This window comes from Glycine soja, chromosome 20, assembly GCF_004193775.1.
Source record: "Glycine soja cultivar W05 chromosome 20, ASM419377v2, whole genome shotgun sequence".
Classification (NCBI taxonomy): Eukaryota; Viridiplantae; Streptophyta; class Magnoliopsida; order Fabales; family Fabaceae; genus Glycine; species Glycine soja.
This window is the reverse complement of record NC_041021.1, coordinates 4653959-4672935: the sequence shown is the minus strand read 5'-3', so window position 1 is coordinate 4672935 and position 18977 is coordinate 4653959. Positions and strand designations below refer to the sequence as shown.

The 18977-nt window shown below is 30.8% G+C and overlaps 1 protein-coding gene across 1 annotated transcript; it reads left to right on the top strand.

The window, feature by feature from the left end:
* The first annotated feature begins 8679 nt into the window (after positions 1-8679).
* LOC114402990 (agamous-like MADS-box protein AGL30) lies at positions 8680-14954 on the top strand. Its single transcript, XM_028365700.1, has 10 exons — positions 8680-8864; positions 11770-11829; positions 11934-11952; positions 12087-12151; positions 12255-12270; positions 12350-12411; positions 13189-13285; positions 13757-13807; positions 13900-14024; positions 14552-14954. Exons 1-10 carry the CDS (start codon positions 8680-8682, stop codon positions 14952-14954), a joined length of 1083 nt encoding a protein of 360 aa, XP_028221501.1.
* The last annotated feature ends 4023 nt before the right edge of the window (positions 14955-18977 follow it).

Sequence of the window (18977 nt, the reverse complement as noted above, 5' to 3'; positions counted from 1 at the left end):
ATTGGGACAAGAAGAACTTCCCTTGCTATCATGACAAGTACAAGATATTTGGAAGACTTTATCTTTGACCAATTAATAAATTCCAATTTATAGATGATTCCTCTCTTGGTTTCGTTTTCATTTTTTTTCTCAAATACATAATCCTTAGCATCAGGAACTGAAACTCAGAAGTGTTCAGTTCTTCAGCTACTACCTCACAATAAAAGAAATAATGCTCAAACAATGAGGTTAATGTTTCTTTCACATTAATTGGAAGTCAATGCTTTTGCAGTTTCAAAACCATGCAGTTAGCAAATTAAAGAAACTCAACAAAGTTTATTTTATATCTTTGGTCCCACAAAAACTTGGTATAAACAAACAACATTAAGTAACTAATTAAGTTTACCCAATTAATAGTTCTCTCTCTGGAAGATCCTCTTACACCTAAAACTCAAACAAATAGTTCCCATTAGTATCTTCAAGTCTCTAAAATGTTGTTTGTAATTTTAAAGCAGACTCTAACATCAAGGTGGAAAATTCCAACTTATTTGAACACCCCCAGACACAAGTGATTTGCTTTTCATCTTTGTACAATTAGTCAAATTTTTAATCTCACTATATTTCTATAGTCAAATTAACTTAATAGTCACCCCCTCCTTGTTTAATCAAGTTTAATAAAGGAAATCAATATAAAAGCAATTAATAAAGAAAATCCATAATATCGAAACTTTGTTCATAAACATGATAAACAGTTCATCAAAAGTGAAATTGAATCAACCAAATTATGATTCAACAATCAGACCATACAAAACAGAGATTAAAACTTAACATCACACCTTCAATTAGAACTAATCGTACTCGGAGAACAACAGAATGGGTAAGCTTTACGCAGATGCTCCAAACGACGTAGTCACGACTTGCGATTTCAAAGCAAAGGAAAATTGGAAGCAGGACGAAGGTGAAAAGTAATTGGGCTTTGTTTTCTCTCCTTTGACCTGTGCAAAACACACAAAGTGAGTGAAACAGAAAAATAAAATCGGAGTCCAAACCAGCCGGCGTGGCCACGGCGGTCAGGGCTCAACGGCGACGGCCCAACGATGTCGGTGGCAGGGGCCTCGTACGACGGAGGCGTAGCTGCGAGCGTGAGTGAGTGAGAGTCTAGCTAGGGTTGGGAATTTTTTGTTGGGGAGAAAATTTTAATTTTCGACGGCTGTTGGAAATATTTAAATTTATCGCTAAATTTTGTCGATAATTAGAAAATTTACGGAATTTAATTCGTCAATAAATTCAGTCGGTAATTCGAAAATTTCTTGACGAAATTTAATCATTCAATAAATTCTATTGGCAATTTAAATATTTCTGACAAAATATTTTTCACAGAAATTATTCAGTCCGAAATCATGATTTTTTTTAGTGTGTCATTTATATGGCAAAGGATTTATTTCATTTAAGAATACGTGCTCCAATTCTTCTATATAGCACAATCCATCCATCACCGCCGATATAACACGAGTAACGGAATCAGAAACAAACTTAGAACATGGGCAGAGAATAAATACATAAATAGAGATGCAAACTCAGTACAAACGACAAAAGCTTTGATGGCCATCACCCACCTTACTAAGGGAAAACCAATTTTCAGTCATGTACGTAATACAATTTTAATGCCTTGGCCTTTTTCTTTAGACAAGATTCAAATAGTCTTGCAAATTCGTAAAGTTTGAACTTCTCATTATTAAGATAAAAAAAAAATATTCTTTTTAAATTTTGATTAGTCAATATAATAAGTTATGAAAAATTATCCATGTTTTCTTCTTATGTATTCCTTAAAATATTACATATGAAAAATAATACGGAAACCTCTTAAATTCAGCTATGACCCTTCATTCATCTCCTTCAGAAAACTTTTCAAATTTAGCATCAAACTGTTCCTGAAAGGAAATCCCAGTTCCATAAGAAATTCGCAAATGGGCTTGGCCACGTAACAAGTTGCTTTGCAGCGTATTACTTTCTGCACCCGGTTTTTTTCTTCCTGTGCCCCATAGAAAAGTTAAAACATATGGAATGAACAAAAATGTCCTTAGGACTATCTTTTGGGTTCCGAAACAGCTCTTCCGTAAGCATATAGGTATTTCGAAGTACTATTTTTTGGGTTCCAAAAAAATAAACCCAAAACAATGTAAAACGAGTTGTCGAATAACGAATCTGAAGTATAAAGCAAGAAACTTGTCCTTACGGAACACACTATCCAAAATTATGAAATTAAGTAATCTGAAGAACACTTGTTTTTGAAAAACATAATCTGAAACTATGTTTGCATAATCTTGGAACAACCAATCTAGACATAATTCTAAATTAAGCTTTCCAAATTACTTAATCAGGAATGGCACAAACAAATTTCACTATTTTGGATTTGTGAATTAAAAAAAAAACCATATCTGAAAAAAAAATTGTGCAAGGTCTCATGGCACAAAAAATGATGGTTGCAGGGAGACAAGAATGTCTGCTGGAACATGAATTTTGCTTTATATGATTTTTCTTCTTCTTTGCTAGTTTTCAGCACTTAAAATTTTCTTCCTATTAAGCTTTAGCAAATTCTATGCAAGATACTTTCAAGAATATCTGAAGTGTGTTGTGGGATATATTAACTAAGAGGTGCTTGGAATTAATCACATGTATAAGCATCCAGCATACAAGAGATTTGAAATGTGTTTCTATTTCTCAAGAACATTATTTCCTACTATAAGAAACACTTGCTCTATGGCTAAGAAAATTTGTAACACTAATTTTTTCCTTTAAGTGTTGCAGGCTTGCATTGAGAATTCCCCATATGAAGGTCCTTTTAAAAAAAGTGTTCATGCATGGTGCTAGAGTTGCAATGTTGACACCGCCAGATAAACCAGAACTCAGAGCAATCTAGGAAATATGAGTTGTTGTCACCACAAAAAAGGAAAGGGGAATAGAAAAGGGAGGTGAGCGCCCAGCACAAAGGGGAGGGGGAAAGATGAGGTACATTAAGGTTTGAGACAAAAGGGTATTTTTGTCTGTTCAACTTGTTTTTAGTTTTCTATGGAGTGCGTGAAGCAAAAAATGGGTGCTTGAAGTAGTAGCCCTTTTGCAACATCTAACATCAATCGTTCAATTAACGAAGTTGTGTATTTAATGGGCTAGACCCTTTTTACTTAGGTTAAAGTCATAAAAAGTGGTATTAAACAGTACCAATATTAATCCCTTGCATAGCCTTATTTGTCCAAAGAATGAAGAATGAGCCATGGGAATTGCTATTCCCACCCTATTTTCCTAAATATACTCCCTCTTTAAGAAAATCCAAAATGTCAAATATATCCAACCTTATCTTCCCTCACCCCCTTATTTTCTTAAAACTAAAATTCTCCCGCTCATCCCCTCCCTCTCTCGCGCCTCCCTCTCTCACTCTTTAGTCTTTCCAACATGCCATTAATAGAACTAGATGCTTGCTTCATCTTTTCCTTTGTCAATGTCTCATTGTCTGAAAAAGTAATTTCCATCTCAAGATATACTTCTACCAAGTCCCCTGGATTTCTTGAGAGTGAATAGGCAATTTAGTCCCTGAGATTGTACCCATTTTGCATATTAGTCCCTAACTTAATATTAAATTCAAAATAGTTCCTATCTTTGCATAAGTGTTGCAAAATAGTCCTTCCGTTAAATTTTAAAGTAACGTCGTTAGTGAGGTCAATTTTAGTGCCACGTGGACTATCTAACGTGGCACTAAAGGATGACGTGACATGACACGTGGACGTGCCTCATAAAAGATGACACGTCATTTAATGATAACAAAACGAGTAAATAGGCAATTTAGTCCTTGACTTTGTACCCTTGTTGCATATTAGTCCCTAACTTAATGAAAAATTCAAAATAGTCCCTATCTTTTGCATAAGTGTTGCAAAATAGTCCCTAACTTAAAAGATGCCAGAAATCATACTTAAAGTGTCCATGCATTGCAAAGGTTGTGCCTTGCACGATTTCTAGCAACGCAGATTCCTCCTTGGATTCCTTGTCATCTTTTGATTCCTCTGGTTTTTTCTCTTCTTCTTTCTTTTCTTCTTCATTTGCTTTTTTCTCCTCCACTTTGTTTTCCTCTGGTTTTTTCTCTTCCTATTCAAAACACAAAAAAAAAAAAATCAGAACCCAAAATGATACATTGATGGTAATTGAAGAAAAAAAAAGAGGAAAAGAGAATGGTTATGCAGACCTCGCCCATTGGTGTTGACGGCTACAGAGATAAGGTTGTTGCTGTGGATTTTTGGTTCTTTTTATTTGTGCAAATGTGTGTGGGTTCTTTTTCGTATATATGCTTCAATTGGTTCAAAACCATCAAATTTGAAGAAGCCACTCATTCTATCATCATCAAATGACGTGACACTAAAGTTGATCTCACTAATAGCGTTACTTTAAAATTTAACAAAATGACTATTTTGTAATACTTATACAAAAGATAGGGACTATTTTGAATTTTTCATTAAGTTAGGGACTAATATGCAACAGGGGTACAAAGTCAAGGACTAAATTGTCTATTTAGTCATTTTGTTATCATCAAATGACGTGACATCTTTTAATAGACACGTCTACATGTCATGTCACGTCATCCTTTAGTGCCACGTTGGATAGTCCACGTGGCACTAAAATTGACCTCACTAACGGCGTTACTTTAAAATTTAACGGAATGACTATTTTGCAACACTTATGCAAAGATAAGGACTATTTTGAATTTAATATTAAGTTAGAGACTAATATGTAAAATGGATACAATCTCAAGGACTAAATTGCCTATTCACTCGATTTCTTGATATTGTCTCAGGAATATTCATGTCCTATAAAAAAAAGGAAGAAACAATAAATAAAGGTAAATAAAAATTAAGAAAAATGAAAATAAAAATAAGATAAAAACAAAAATAAATATTATTATGCATTGTAGATAATTGCAAATATTAATGGAATTTAACTCATTTGATAAAGTATGATGTGTGAGTTATTATAAATTTTTTATATTTATTTTTTAGGATAAAAGAAGATAATTGCAAATGAAACCAATATTACTGACTATAGTCCCTTACAGTAGCACCAAAAACTTGATGTACCGCAAGCGCATGATCTTGTTTAATAGTATAAAAGATTATCTCCTCAAGGGCTATAGCAATGCTAAATTATTTGCAATATTTTTTTTTTTTGACATAGTGAGAAATAATTATAATGTTATATGAACATTAATTAATTTAAATTGGGAAAGTGAGAAATAAAGTGAAATTATAGAATGGGAAAATTCAAAATTATAAATGGGTGAATTATTAAGGGGGAATGATTAGGTTTTAAAGATTATTTCTTTATTATGTTAGATTTATTTATGAGTGAATTTTCCTAATTTAGTGATTGGTTTCTTTTAGAATCATGATAATGTACTTGATTAGATTAATCCTTATTAATTTTTTGTAAGAATTAAATCTCATAAAAATTAAGATTTATGATAATTCAAAGAACCCCAAATGGTGAAAACTACTTTGGTGATTTGAATCTTTAGGTTCCATTTTATAATTTATAATGTTAAAATTCACCTTTCGATAACTTCCATAACATATAGGATAATGTGAATAAGAAGAAATCAAATTAGTAATTACAAATAATTTCTAAAATTTATTTAAAAAAATTCTCTCATTATCAAAAGGAAGCAAATACACATTAAACTCTAAATTGTTAGAAGAACTTTATATATATATATATATATATATATATATATATATATATATATATAGTTTCTATTGAACTTCTAGATTGTCTTTTTCTTTGTTCTCTTTGATCTCCAACTTTTATGACAACTCTCTCCAAAATGAGACTCTCTTTCCAATATCACAAAAAAATACATTCCATAAAGGTGTTTATTATTATTATTAGTCGTATTATCCTCTTAATATATCCTACTTTTTCTTTTATATCTTAAACTTCTCATTAATGCAATTTGGGCTCAAAGGATTGATGACAATTTAATATTTTTCTCGTCAAGTCTATTATTCAAATTTCTTAATCTTGAAATTTAGAGGATATACCTCATTCGTCTATACTCCTTCAATCCAAATTCATTACTACAACTCATATGCAAATAAATAAACAAAGAGTTAGTTAAGTAAACAAAAAAATATAAAATAAAGTCTTAGAAATCTACATCTACATAAATATGAAAATCCTAATAGTATTTGATCTTAATAATATATCAATAATAGAGCTGTCAAAACGGGTCAGCCCGGCCCATGTGGGTTGGCCTGCAACGGATTGAACTAAAAATGGGCTAGTCCAGCTTAGCCCACTTTTGTGTGGGCTAATAAAATGTCAGTCCGGCCCGGCCCGGCCCACCACGGGTTGGTGGGTTATGCAGGCTGACCCACTTTTTTGCCTTTTTTAAAAAAATAATATTCCAAACAACTTAAAATAAAATTCAATATAAAAATCAAACAAAATCAAATATAAACATTCAATATTAAAGTGATTGAAGTCTTCAAAATAAACATTCACCATTAAAATAATTGAAATTTAAATGTCATCAAAAATAAATTTCTAAACTATTGAAATTAAACATTAGAGTCATGGATTCTGAAATCCAGAATAACTTCCTCTTTTTTCTCAACATCACCATTACAAAAATGAAAAATAAACAATATTATTAATAAGTCAAATAAATAAAACAACACATATTATTGTTATGATTATTTTAAGAACAATTATTGTTATGCTTTTACCCATTACTTCATATTGATTATGTGAGTGAGAAATTATATAAATGTGAAATTTACTCACATTATTGTTATGATTATTTTAAGAACAATTATTATGATTATATGCTATAAAACTATACTCATATCTTTGATGATTTCAAAGTTAAGTTAATTATTTTATATTTTACTCTTTTTATTTATTTAAATATTAATAAATATGAAATATACAGGTTATAAGAAAATATATGATAAATTACTTTAATAAATCATATTATTTGATATATTCTATTTTATGATGATAACCCCATGAAAAGATTGATCATCAATATGTATAATTTTAAAAGATATTCATAATACTTACAAATTTCATTAATAATGAATTATTTATAATAAATTATAAAATAATAAAAAATTATTTTATAAATATTTTATAATGCAAAAGTTTAATGAATTTAAATTTAAATAATTATAAATTTATATTTACTATTTTCTTTTTAATTTATACACATAAGGAGCAAATCATAGAAATTTTCAATAGGCTTAAATATGTTTGAAGATAATACCTGCTTAATTAATAATAATAATAATAATAATAATAATAATAATAATAAAATAAAAATTTAATTTCTTAACAATTATAAATTTATAATAATAATAAAATAAAATAATATATTATTTAAATTTGGTGGATTGACGGGCTGGTCCATCAACCCACGGGTTGAACCCACCTAACCCATGGATTAAATGGACCGGGTTGAAAAATGATCTGTATCGATTTTTAAAAAAATTGAGCTCGGTCCACCTCTAGCCCAGAGTGGGCCGGGCTGACTCATGGGCCGGAACCCATTTTGACGACTCTAATCAATAACATGATCTTTCACATGCATTAAGAATAAAATTATTTTTATGAAAAAAGTGAAAATAAATGCAAATTTATGAGACTTGAATCCAAAAATGAAAATTTTCAAATTGAAATTAAATTGGGTAAAAATATAAGGATAAATTTTTAATTCAAGTCCCAATGATGTACTTATTTATCGTATAAAATTCATGATTTTCGTATGGTACGAATAAGATATAAACTTTGTAAAGTACTTTACATGATTCATAGAGATTAAGAGGAAAAAGTAACACAAGTCATGAAGTGAATGAAAATGATGACGGTTTGGGTTATTTTTGTTCTGCAATTGTTGGTGTAAAAAATGAAACTAAATCTGTAACGTTCTTCAACTTCCGATTCTCTCGCATGCCTCAGTGACCGATTTTTTTGATCACCCAAACATGATTCACGTAAGCTATATGTAAGCTTTCTCTCTCTCCCTCCCCCTTCCCTCCCTCTCTCTCCGAACTTCCGTTGCCATTGCCATTGACAACCAACCCATCCCTCCTCCATTCTACACACGCTTTACTTGTGAATCTTATTAATTAAATTATTATATTGGAGTTCATTGTTTGTGTGAGTTTCTATATCCTTCCCTGTATTTTTTGCTCCTGTTAACTTTTTTTAAAATTTTCCACCTTCTTCCTTTCAGCACAGAACACATTGATAAAAAGGTATACGAAGGATGAAACTGCATGTTATTGTTGACCATTTTGTTTCTTGTATTATTATTATTATTATTATTATTATTATTATTATTCAGGTTCCTTCATTGGTTTTGAGATGTGATAGGATGAAGATCCTTAATCGATTTCAATGTATACGGGACAAGTGCATGTGTGCATGTATCAAGATGAACCTATCTTGCAACATGTGAAATTTCTATCTAGGAACATGCAATGCAATTTCTTCTAGGAGAATCTATTTTGTATTTTGTTCACACTAGAAAATACCAATCGTAGAGTCCTAAAGTCAAAGAGAGCCTTAAGAAACAAAATCTTTTTGTAAATAGTTAGAGGGATAATTAATGTTAGTGTGATGTGATATTTAACTATGCATGTATATGTAATGTGTAGGATGGGCAGGGTAAAGCTAAAGATAAAGAGGTTGGAGAACACCAATGGCCGCCAAGCAACATATGCCAAAAGAAGAAATGGAATTATGAAAAAAGCTGCTGAGTTATCTATACTATGTGATATAGATATTATACTCCTCATGTTCGCACCAAATGGAAAGCCATCATTATGTAGGGGGAGGTGCAGGTAAAGTCTAGCATTCAAATTGGGTCATCATATCATATATAGTTACATTCATAGTTATGTAATATTAGGGCATCCAATTATATGAATTTTTTTTTTCACAACAAAATAAAATATTTCAGTAGTAAGTTTGGATTTTCTTTATCACACGATGTACTTAAAACAAACCAGAATAATAGTACACATTATAAAACATTTATTCCAACCAGTGCCTCAAAGTTGCATAACAAGAATACCACAAGTATGATGAACTATAAAGAAAGTTGCATCCTTTGACCCCTCAAAACAAACAATAGCCCAACAAAGTCATAAAATGTTAATCTAGTAGCCAAACAAGAAGCAACGGTATTTTATTAATGAGATTGTCGAAGCTACATCAGACAAAAGTATGGTTTGATGCATCATGTATAGAAAGAAAAACCAATTTCCTTCATTTTTTATTTGATCCATGTCCATGATATAAACTTGACATTGTCAATAACAAAGGTCAAGTCAGTGGTCTCATTACAAAAAAAAAATTGTGATTTTGATGTGTCCATATGGACCAAACTACTACCAACCACACCACCCACCAACCTTTCGCATCCTTGTTTCTGTAATAGGTTTTAAACTCCATCCAAAAGTTTTTATTTTTTTACAGTGCAGGTAAATGCCAAAGCATTTTAAAGAACTTTGCCCCATTTACCTCCCCATAATTGTGTAACATATCATAGACATGCTTTACCACATTTATGCTCTGAATTGTTGCGCCAAGCCCAATCATCTATTTTTTCTTTGTTGGTCCACAATTACCAATGTCATCCCACATATGAGTTACCAACTCATTCTCTCACAAAAGCAGTCCCTCCTCTAACATAGCTATCAACGTCACTTATTTCTCCTCCACACCCCCATCTTGGCAATGGTTGCTTGTTTTTGTTCAGACTTAGCATATAATCTCTCATATTTTATAGACAAAGTAAAGCAACCAGTCCCTCTAGCATGCAAAAAGCTCATTGAACCTCTGTTTCCCAAAACTCTTGTAATCGTTTTTGTGAGACCCCCTCCTTTATCTCACAAGTTTTAATTAAATCACACCACTATTGAGATCCTCCCAATGTCAAACCCCCTAGTAAGCAACCATTTAAATTCAAACATCATATTTACCTTCTAAGGCACTTCCCCATAAACTTTCTCAAATTTCAATCTCCAAATCCACTTTCCTAACATAGCTTTATAAAATAACTCAAGAATTTTTATACCCAATCCACCTTTTTCATAGGAGAACACACTTTATCCTAACACACCCAACTCACTCCCCCCCCCCCCCCCCCAAAGAAAACACCTTTGTAATTTGTTTAGAATAAACAACACATTTTTTGGAGCTCTAAAGAAAGATAAAAAGTTCAAAGGAATATATGTTAATACTGACTTGATAAGACATACTCCCCCACCAAAAGAAAGGTTCCTCCTCCTGCAAGGAGTCAATTTCTTGTACATCTTATCTATCACCGATTTTTACGTGCTAACCTTCCTTGCGTCCAAACCCACTAGTAATCCCAAATAAAGAAATGAAATATCCATCATTCTAGAATTCAAAATAGTGGTCAATCTAAGAACCTCTATTTCTTCCAAATGAATACCTATCAAGTTACTCTTCATGAAGTTAACTTTCAAGCCTAAATCAAGCTCAAAGCATTTGAGAATCGCATTCAAAGAAGCGACATTACTCACATTTGGATGAAGAAAGAGTGAAATTTTTACTACTTTATTTCCCACCTCTATAACTAAAATTAGGCATTTCCTCTCTGATTCCTTCACTAACCTACTTAGTCTTTATGTAACCAAGATAAATAAGAAATGAGCTAAGGGTCTCCCTGCACCAACCACTTTTGGATATGAAATTCATGTGTAGGACTTCCATTCACAAGGACAAATATAGTTGATTGGAGCTAACCTTTAACCCACATGATCCAAGTTTCATAGAAACTCATCCTATGTAGCATGTATATGAGGAATTCCCATCTATTTGAATCATAGGCCTTCTTAAAGTTTGCTTTAAACACACAACATTGTTGTCTTGACATCTAATGTGCTTAGTAATAGTTTGGCTATCTTAATTTGTGTACTAGGAGATTTGGGCCATAAGAAAAGTAACAACAAATACCTATTTGTGTAGATATTTCGGAATGGGTTTTTTTTAATTCTTTTACTGCTTTATGTGGTAAAATTGAGAGGAATTTTAAGAAAATTTATAACCAATCAATAAAAGTTAGTTTTTAAGTTGTGAAGGAGTTATGTGATTTAAATCATTTGATTTAATCTAGTTTTTTCAATTCTTCTCAAAATGTCCTAAGGTCGGATTAGGAATTTGAAGCTTTGAACCCTAGGTTAAAAACTAAAGAATTTGGGTTGACTTCATGGAAATCTGATATCCAATGGACCGAAACATTGAGAACACTTTCAAATACAATTATTGTTGGACATTGCTTTTAGCTTTTAATTGTTTTTTTTTTAACTTATCATATATAGTAAATTTAGTTTTTTTTTTCTTCATAATAACTACTTTAAAGGTCATCACAATGATAATTTATTATTGGTTGACAATATATAAATAGTTATTGAGAATGTTTGACAGTTAAACTCATAAATTTGATGAGAATGCATTGATAATATGAAGGCATTTTACATTTTTATTTAATAATAAATTGTTATATATAGTAAAATTGTTAATTTTTATAATAATTACTTTAAAAGTTATATATAAGATAACTTCTAATTTGTTAATAGTGTAAAGTGTTTAAGTTTGCTTAAAATTTTTCTTTTTTGTTGTCCTTATTTATGATCTATCATTGGAAAAATTATATATTGATATTTTATAACCTTATCAACTTCCTAATTATTTATGATCCCTCTTTGGTGGATTTAGTAACTTTGAGGAGGTTATTACCAAATTTGGTCAACTAACTCCCCAGGAAAGGACAAAAAGGTGCAATTAAACTCCTTTCACACACACATACACACATTCATATAATGTATTTTCTCACAGTAATATAATAATTTAACAAAGTGTTTTCCAATGAATTGCAACAGGAAATTAGAGACTCTTGAGGTAAGTATTTTCTTACAATGCAGTGTCCATAACCCATATCGTGATATACATGGTTCTTTTTCTCTTTTTGAAAGCATTTATTGTTAAAATTATCATGCTTCTTTTTAATGAGTTGAGTTCATTTGAGAATTTAGGCATTGAAGAAAACATTTAAGAAGTTAGATCATGATGTAAATGTACAAGAATTTTTTGGTACAAGGTATGTCATTCTTGCACTATTTCAATTATTATTCTTTTAAAGGATTTGGTTATTTATATAAGTTCAAACTCTGAAACATTTTTTTTTTCTTTGTTTGTTACAGTAGTCAAACTATTGAGGTACCCACACAATTAAATCATTGGTTACTTTGTTCATTTATAGGGTCGTTGTTATATATCACTAACTCACATTGGGCAGGATTTGAGTAATCAAGCCAAGCTATTACAAACTCAAATTTTTGGAACTCATAAGAGATTAAGGTGAATATTTTCTTTTTAATCTATGTTTTAATAAACGGTGGCTATCCTTAGGCTGCAACTACAAGTTATTCTTACAAATTAAATAATTAGCTTAAAAGTCATGCTAAGGATGATTTCTGGTTGGTTGATAAAGTAAAAACTTTTATATTTACCGCAGATGCCTATTGAACTCTTTATGTATAATTTATATATATAACTACAATGTAAGCCAATTACAAATCACATGTATGGTAAGTTGGTTGACTATTATTATAACCTTAAAAGGCATACCAAAGATGATTACTAATTTATTGACTACACTAGTAATGCATACCTATTAAACTCTTTATAAATAAATAATATGTGCACTAATAGTGTAAGAATTTTTACGTCATCCAAATTTCAAATACAAATTATCATACATAATAAGTTGCTTTACTTTAATAATAATTATTTGAGAAGTCATATACAAAAATGATTTTTAACTAGTTGATAAACGGAAAACTTTTATGCAAACACCGCATGCCCATTAAACTTTTTATGACTAAATGATACATGCCTGATAAGTTGGTTGACATTAATAATGACTACCTTAAAAGTGACATCAATGATTATTTTTATTAGTTGATTGTGTAAAAACTTTTATATTGACATTGTATTCCTATTACGCTCACTATGAATCAATATATGACAGTGTAAAATATTTTTACCCTGTCATCTAATTGCAAACTACCATGTAAGTTAGTTGACTTCAAACATTTTCTTATTAAACTCCTTATTTATTATTGGATTATATAGTCATTGGACAGAATTTGATAAAATAAGCAGTGTGGATCAACTAGGACGGATGGAAAATTCGCTCAGGGAGTCACTTGATCAAATTCGAACCCGTAAGGTATACATTGTATTATCCCATACTCGTTCTTCTTTTCCAAATATACTTTTATAAGTTCAGTTTATCATTATGGTTCTAAGGTAATAAATAATTTTCTTTATGGTTTATTGTTGATTAATACTAAGAAATCTATTTGTTATATTTAGTTGTTATCTTGTCTATCTAGATAAATTGGCTGAAAGGATCAAAGAATCAAGGAAAACATACAATTTCAATCCTTATGGGTGTCAATAAAAACATCCATAACAGTTTCAACAAACTAAGAACATAGGGCAAACCAAATAAAAGTGCATAAAAAGAAGCAACATAAATATGTTTTTCAATTCAAAACCCTCCAAAGTTTATAGAACTTAGTAATAAACGTTGTTTGTTGGACCAAAACATTATAGAAAGATATTTTATCCTCAATATTTTATTGTTTATAAGCTTTTCATTGTATTTCATGTCTAAAATCTTAGCTTGATGTGGTAGGAAAATGTAAAAAAGCAGCAACAACTTGTTTCACTGCAATGCAATAACCAGGTAAAAAAAATTAGGTGATAATTATTTTTTTCCAAAATCGGTTTCACTGTTATAGACAACGGAGATTGGCCTAAAGTATTTTTATCTTCCAGTTGAATGAGATGAATATTCCCTTCAGAATGACTGCACAACAACAACTCCAACCTCTATCATGGATTGTCAATGACAACGGCCAAAATATAGTTTTACCTGAAGACTCAAACATGTTTCTCCACAAGTGAGTTATTTTTCTAAGAGGAGTGCAAGAAACATACTCTCTATCACACATCATCTTATTGGTTTATGTTTATTGGAAATTACAAAATTAAGGGTGAGACTCGTTTAATGAGAAGTAAAGTTCACTAAAAACTTTAATTTCCAATAAATTCCAACCACTAGTAGAATACTAAAAGAATATGTTAGAGAGTGTGTTGTTAGTATTTTTCTTTTCTAAAGTAGACTTATATTTAATGATGAAGTATTTATTCTTAGACATTCATCTTAGTTTGCTAAACCTATTTGTGTTTGTTATTAATCATTATTGAAGAATATTTTATTGCAAGGATGTAAAGTGATTGATTATCTTATGGTATCAAACTCAATTATCTAATTAAAACAATGTTTTAATCCAAATTATCAACACCTTGTTTTCTTCTACATATGAATTTATATAAAGGATACACAATAAATGATGATGATGGTTTATAACTATTGAATTGATCTTTGGGGTTGCATTTTGTAACCTTTTATTTGCCTTATCGTCAGAGATGTAGAGGGATCTGTAAGTTCATCTTTTAGGAGTTATGACAATTATTTTGGCTCAAGTATCAAAACTGATATGTCAAGCTCAACACAAGAAAATGGGGTCCTTAGTGACATGAGCAATATTGCCCCTATGAGACTCCAATTGAATGGGCAGTTTCCATGTCTTCAATACAATTTTAATTTACTAAACAATTTGAAGTTTCAACCAAGTGTAGAGATTAACCCACATGAAAATCATGTAGATTATCATGTGAATGAAGGCTTTGAAGCACCTAGATCGAGTTATGATTCTAACAATCACCATGGTTGGGCTTCCACATCAGGGTCTTGTGGTATTATTATGTTTGAAGAGCAATTATATGCCCAGGCAAGCTTCACTAAAGTGAACATTGGCTTCACATAACAATAGCTTTTTTATTTGATTATTTTTCTAGCTTTCTTGTTGTGATAATTGCAACTTTTGATAGCCAACTAGAAACATTAGCAACTTACAAGAGAGAAAAGTGTAATACAAGAAAAAGGCTTTCTAATTTATATTTCTTGGCCCACAAGCTTCATAATTTTTGTGTACAAATTTCCTATTGTTGAGTGTATATGAGTTACCATTTTTTTAATATGACAACAACAATATTATACCATATCCTAAGAGTTATTCTAGACTTTTTTGCTGATGATACAACTTGACATCTATTTATTTTGTTTGTTCTATTATTTTAAAAAAATATTCAGGTTGAATAGTATGTGACATTATGTTGTTATACCCAAACAAGTTCTAAATATAGAATCTAGAAGCAATTTTCTCATATCTTTTGCATAGTCTATCAATTCAAATTCAACTTGGCTAAACCGGTCAAATAGTCAAAGTTGGTAAATTGACATCCAATAATTGATGCAATGTGCTTGAAATTGAAAATCCTTCCATGTTACATATGTATATGTGTGTTTGCCACTTTTTCTTGTGGCTTCTAGTTAATACTTTAAAAATACAACTATAGTCATTTTAGCTCATTCAAATTAGCAAATAAGTAGAATAAAAATTTAATGTTATTAAAAATACATCTTTAGAGTATTTATGACTTATTTTGTCTCTTTCTATATAATAAACAAGGCAAAGGATTACATCCTTAAAGAACCTGTTTTATGGAAAATCTTTTCTCTCTGTGAATTTGAAGATTTTTAGTTAAAATAATATTCAAATTGTATAATAAATTAATAATCATGTGGTTTTTTTTCTTTCTTTGGTTGAATCTTTGCTATCTATGGGTTTCTTAGGCCCCTGACTTGCTGCAAATAGATCTGATAGTAATGGTCCCTCACCTTTATTTTTCTCATAATTGTTTGAGGTTCATATCACTTCATATCTCTTGTGGTTTTCAATACTAATACATTATTCTTGAAACATGACATAATTGTTTTATACCTTATGAATCAAAATATATTTCTTAGTAGGTTGATTGAAGAATTAAGAGATTTGTAAGAATTTTCATTGGAATTAAACACAATATACTATGGAAAATTTCTTCTAGGCCCTACAAATAACTTATGCACCCCATATTCTTATTTCTGAATTTGATGGCACTAACTTAGAGTCCAAACTTTACTTACAAACTTCATTTTTTGAGTGCAGCAACCAAACTGATTCACTATGGTTTTGGCCATCCATCTACCATCAAGGTTGCTAGAGAACTTCAACCACATTTGAGAAACTTCACATCCTCGGAAAATTTTGCCTCAATGATGAGTTTTATGCAAATATAGGAAGTAACCAACAAATTTTTCTGTGGCCTCAGTCAGCAGCAAAGCCTACCTTGAAACCATTCATTTGCTGATTAGGATGAATCAATGAAAAGGCAAAGAAATGTTATATTAGATCTTCTTAATAATTACCAATAATAGGTTATTTTGGTTGTTTCTACTTCCACCTTATAATATCATGAGTGTGAAGGTTGCTAATGCATGAAAGCATGCCACATTTTTCTTCTTCTTTTACATGTATATAAAGACTAATGGAGACACAGGTGCTATCACACATATGTGTCCACATTTCTATTTTCCTATCACATTTTTTTTTGCATTAAAATTATTTTTTATTTCAATTTATCGTATTCTACATTAATGTGTGTTGCAGTAGTATAAATAAATAGAATTATATACAGAGAAAAAAAGTTACAAAATATTGCACTCATAAAAGTCAAAGGAAAATATTATTAATGTGCAATACTACAATAATTGTTAATCATAGATCTTCCTTAATTGACAAACCAAACAATGCATGCATTTTAGAATAATCTTTAGCTTCCCTACAATTTCTGTAAACAAAAGTCAATTTTATCATAATTTTTAGTTAACCTGTAAAAAAACATACTAATGAACCAATAATACTAAATTTGAATAATTATTTACCTTTGAGTGATTTTTCTTAAATGTTGTAGAACACATTGTTAACTCCTTGACAAGTGCACTAGTTCATCCAAGTAGTAATAAAAATGGTAAGATCGAGTGTCGAGTCCACAGGGATTTTGACTGTACTCAGAGTTCGTATATGTTTAATTTTAAGCAATTAATGAATTGAATTGGATGTTTGTTGAGTAACAATGCATAATTGTAAATACGACATAAATTAACTTACAAAGCAAAGCATGTGCAAGGGTGAGAAAACAAACACTCAGAGCAATGAAGCGATGGTTGGTATAAAATTACGGACATGTTGGGGGCTCAGCCTACCAAAACTACTCTTGATGCAACATTACGGATTTTTCTCTATTTAAATGTTAATCTGATTATTACCTACATCCCCTAGCCTACTCTAATCGTGATTCCCCACGTGAGAGAGCCTAAATCAGCTCATTTCACTCATAATCCCTTAAGAGTTACATTGAATAATTTGCATTATGAAAAAGGATGCATAAATCAGGCTAAACAATACCATTCTATCCCTAGAGATGAATTACCTAGATGTTCTTTTTAAGTTCTTAAAATATAAACATTTTCAATGTCTAAACCCTAAAACACTACATTAGCATGGATGATCAAACCACAAACATGATAATAAGCACAAAAAAGAAACAGTAATATCAAAATAACATTAAATAGATAGTTAGAATCATTACATCAAGAGTGTTTTGTTGTTGAGCTCCCTACAATGTTGGGTTTAGTCTCTCACTGTCATGAGAGGCTTACAAATACAAAAGGGGTAAGAGGAAATGGAAGAGAATGGAAAAGAATAGAAGAAAAATGGAATGAAATGTTGCTCCCAATGAGGCATTTCTCCTCCAATAGAATTTTTCCCTCTTTTCTCCATTGTCCAATGGCTACCTAGCTTCTTTTTGGATGTCCAATGGCTGAGTGCCAAAAATATCTCCTCTTTTTTCTTTTAATGCAACACCGTCATGTTTTATTGAAATTGACTTTGCGTTAAGCCAAATCCGTGTGTTGAGCGCACATGTCCAGCTGACTTAAGTGACCATGTGCTAAGCAGCAGGGCATGCCCTTGCACGTGATAACTAACTTCCAAGGTGACTTCTTGCGCGAAGCAAGATTTTTGCACCATGATTCATTCATTCACTATACTAAAGGAGTGGAAAGTAAAACCAAGAAAAATTTTTACTTATAAATATGCTTACACATCAAATGCTAAATCTGTTCTTTTCAATTGGACTCTCTTATTTATTTTTTACCATTAAGCAAGCATCATACATATTTTCATCTTTCAAGTCATCCAATGTTATGTTTTTTCAACATTTGCAGAATTTGGGTAATAGAAATGGAATTTAAACTCCTTTAAAGGGTATAGTTCTTTTTCTTAACTATTAATAGAAAATTTCATACACAGAAAAAGGTTATTACTTATTAGCCTCTATGACATGATTGAAAAATCAGAAAGAAAAAAATGATAAAGATACACACAAAGGGAAGTGTAGGTGTGATAGGTAATAAAATTTACAATTTTGATAGGAAGATAGAGATACAGAGAAAATAACAGTATCAAACAGGTGTTTATAACATATGGGTGGGTGGCTATAACAATGAGAGTGGCATATTTATTTTTTTATTCTCAAGGTTCCTCTTACAAATTACTGTTCTATGAAATATTTCTTCCCTCAAATAAAAACCCTTCTTTTTTGCTTTCAACAAACAAATTGAGAGTAATAGGTAGGTAATCTCTTTGTTCCTACCATCCATCGAAGCAATTGGGTGGTTTTGGGTGGGATGATGTTTTTGTTTTTATGCTTAGTGGGATGATGTACATCGATATTTTTTTATATATTGGCTTTTCAGAATTATATGTTACTATTCACACAAGCAGGAGTAGAGTTTCATTTTGGAATAAATGTTTTCACAGTGGGGGAGGGGGGTATCATCATTTGTAAGTACACAGGTAGTTACTTTTGTGTACAAGTCAGGATTCTTATTCTTATGTGCTTTA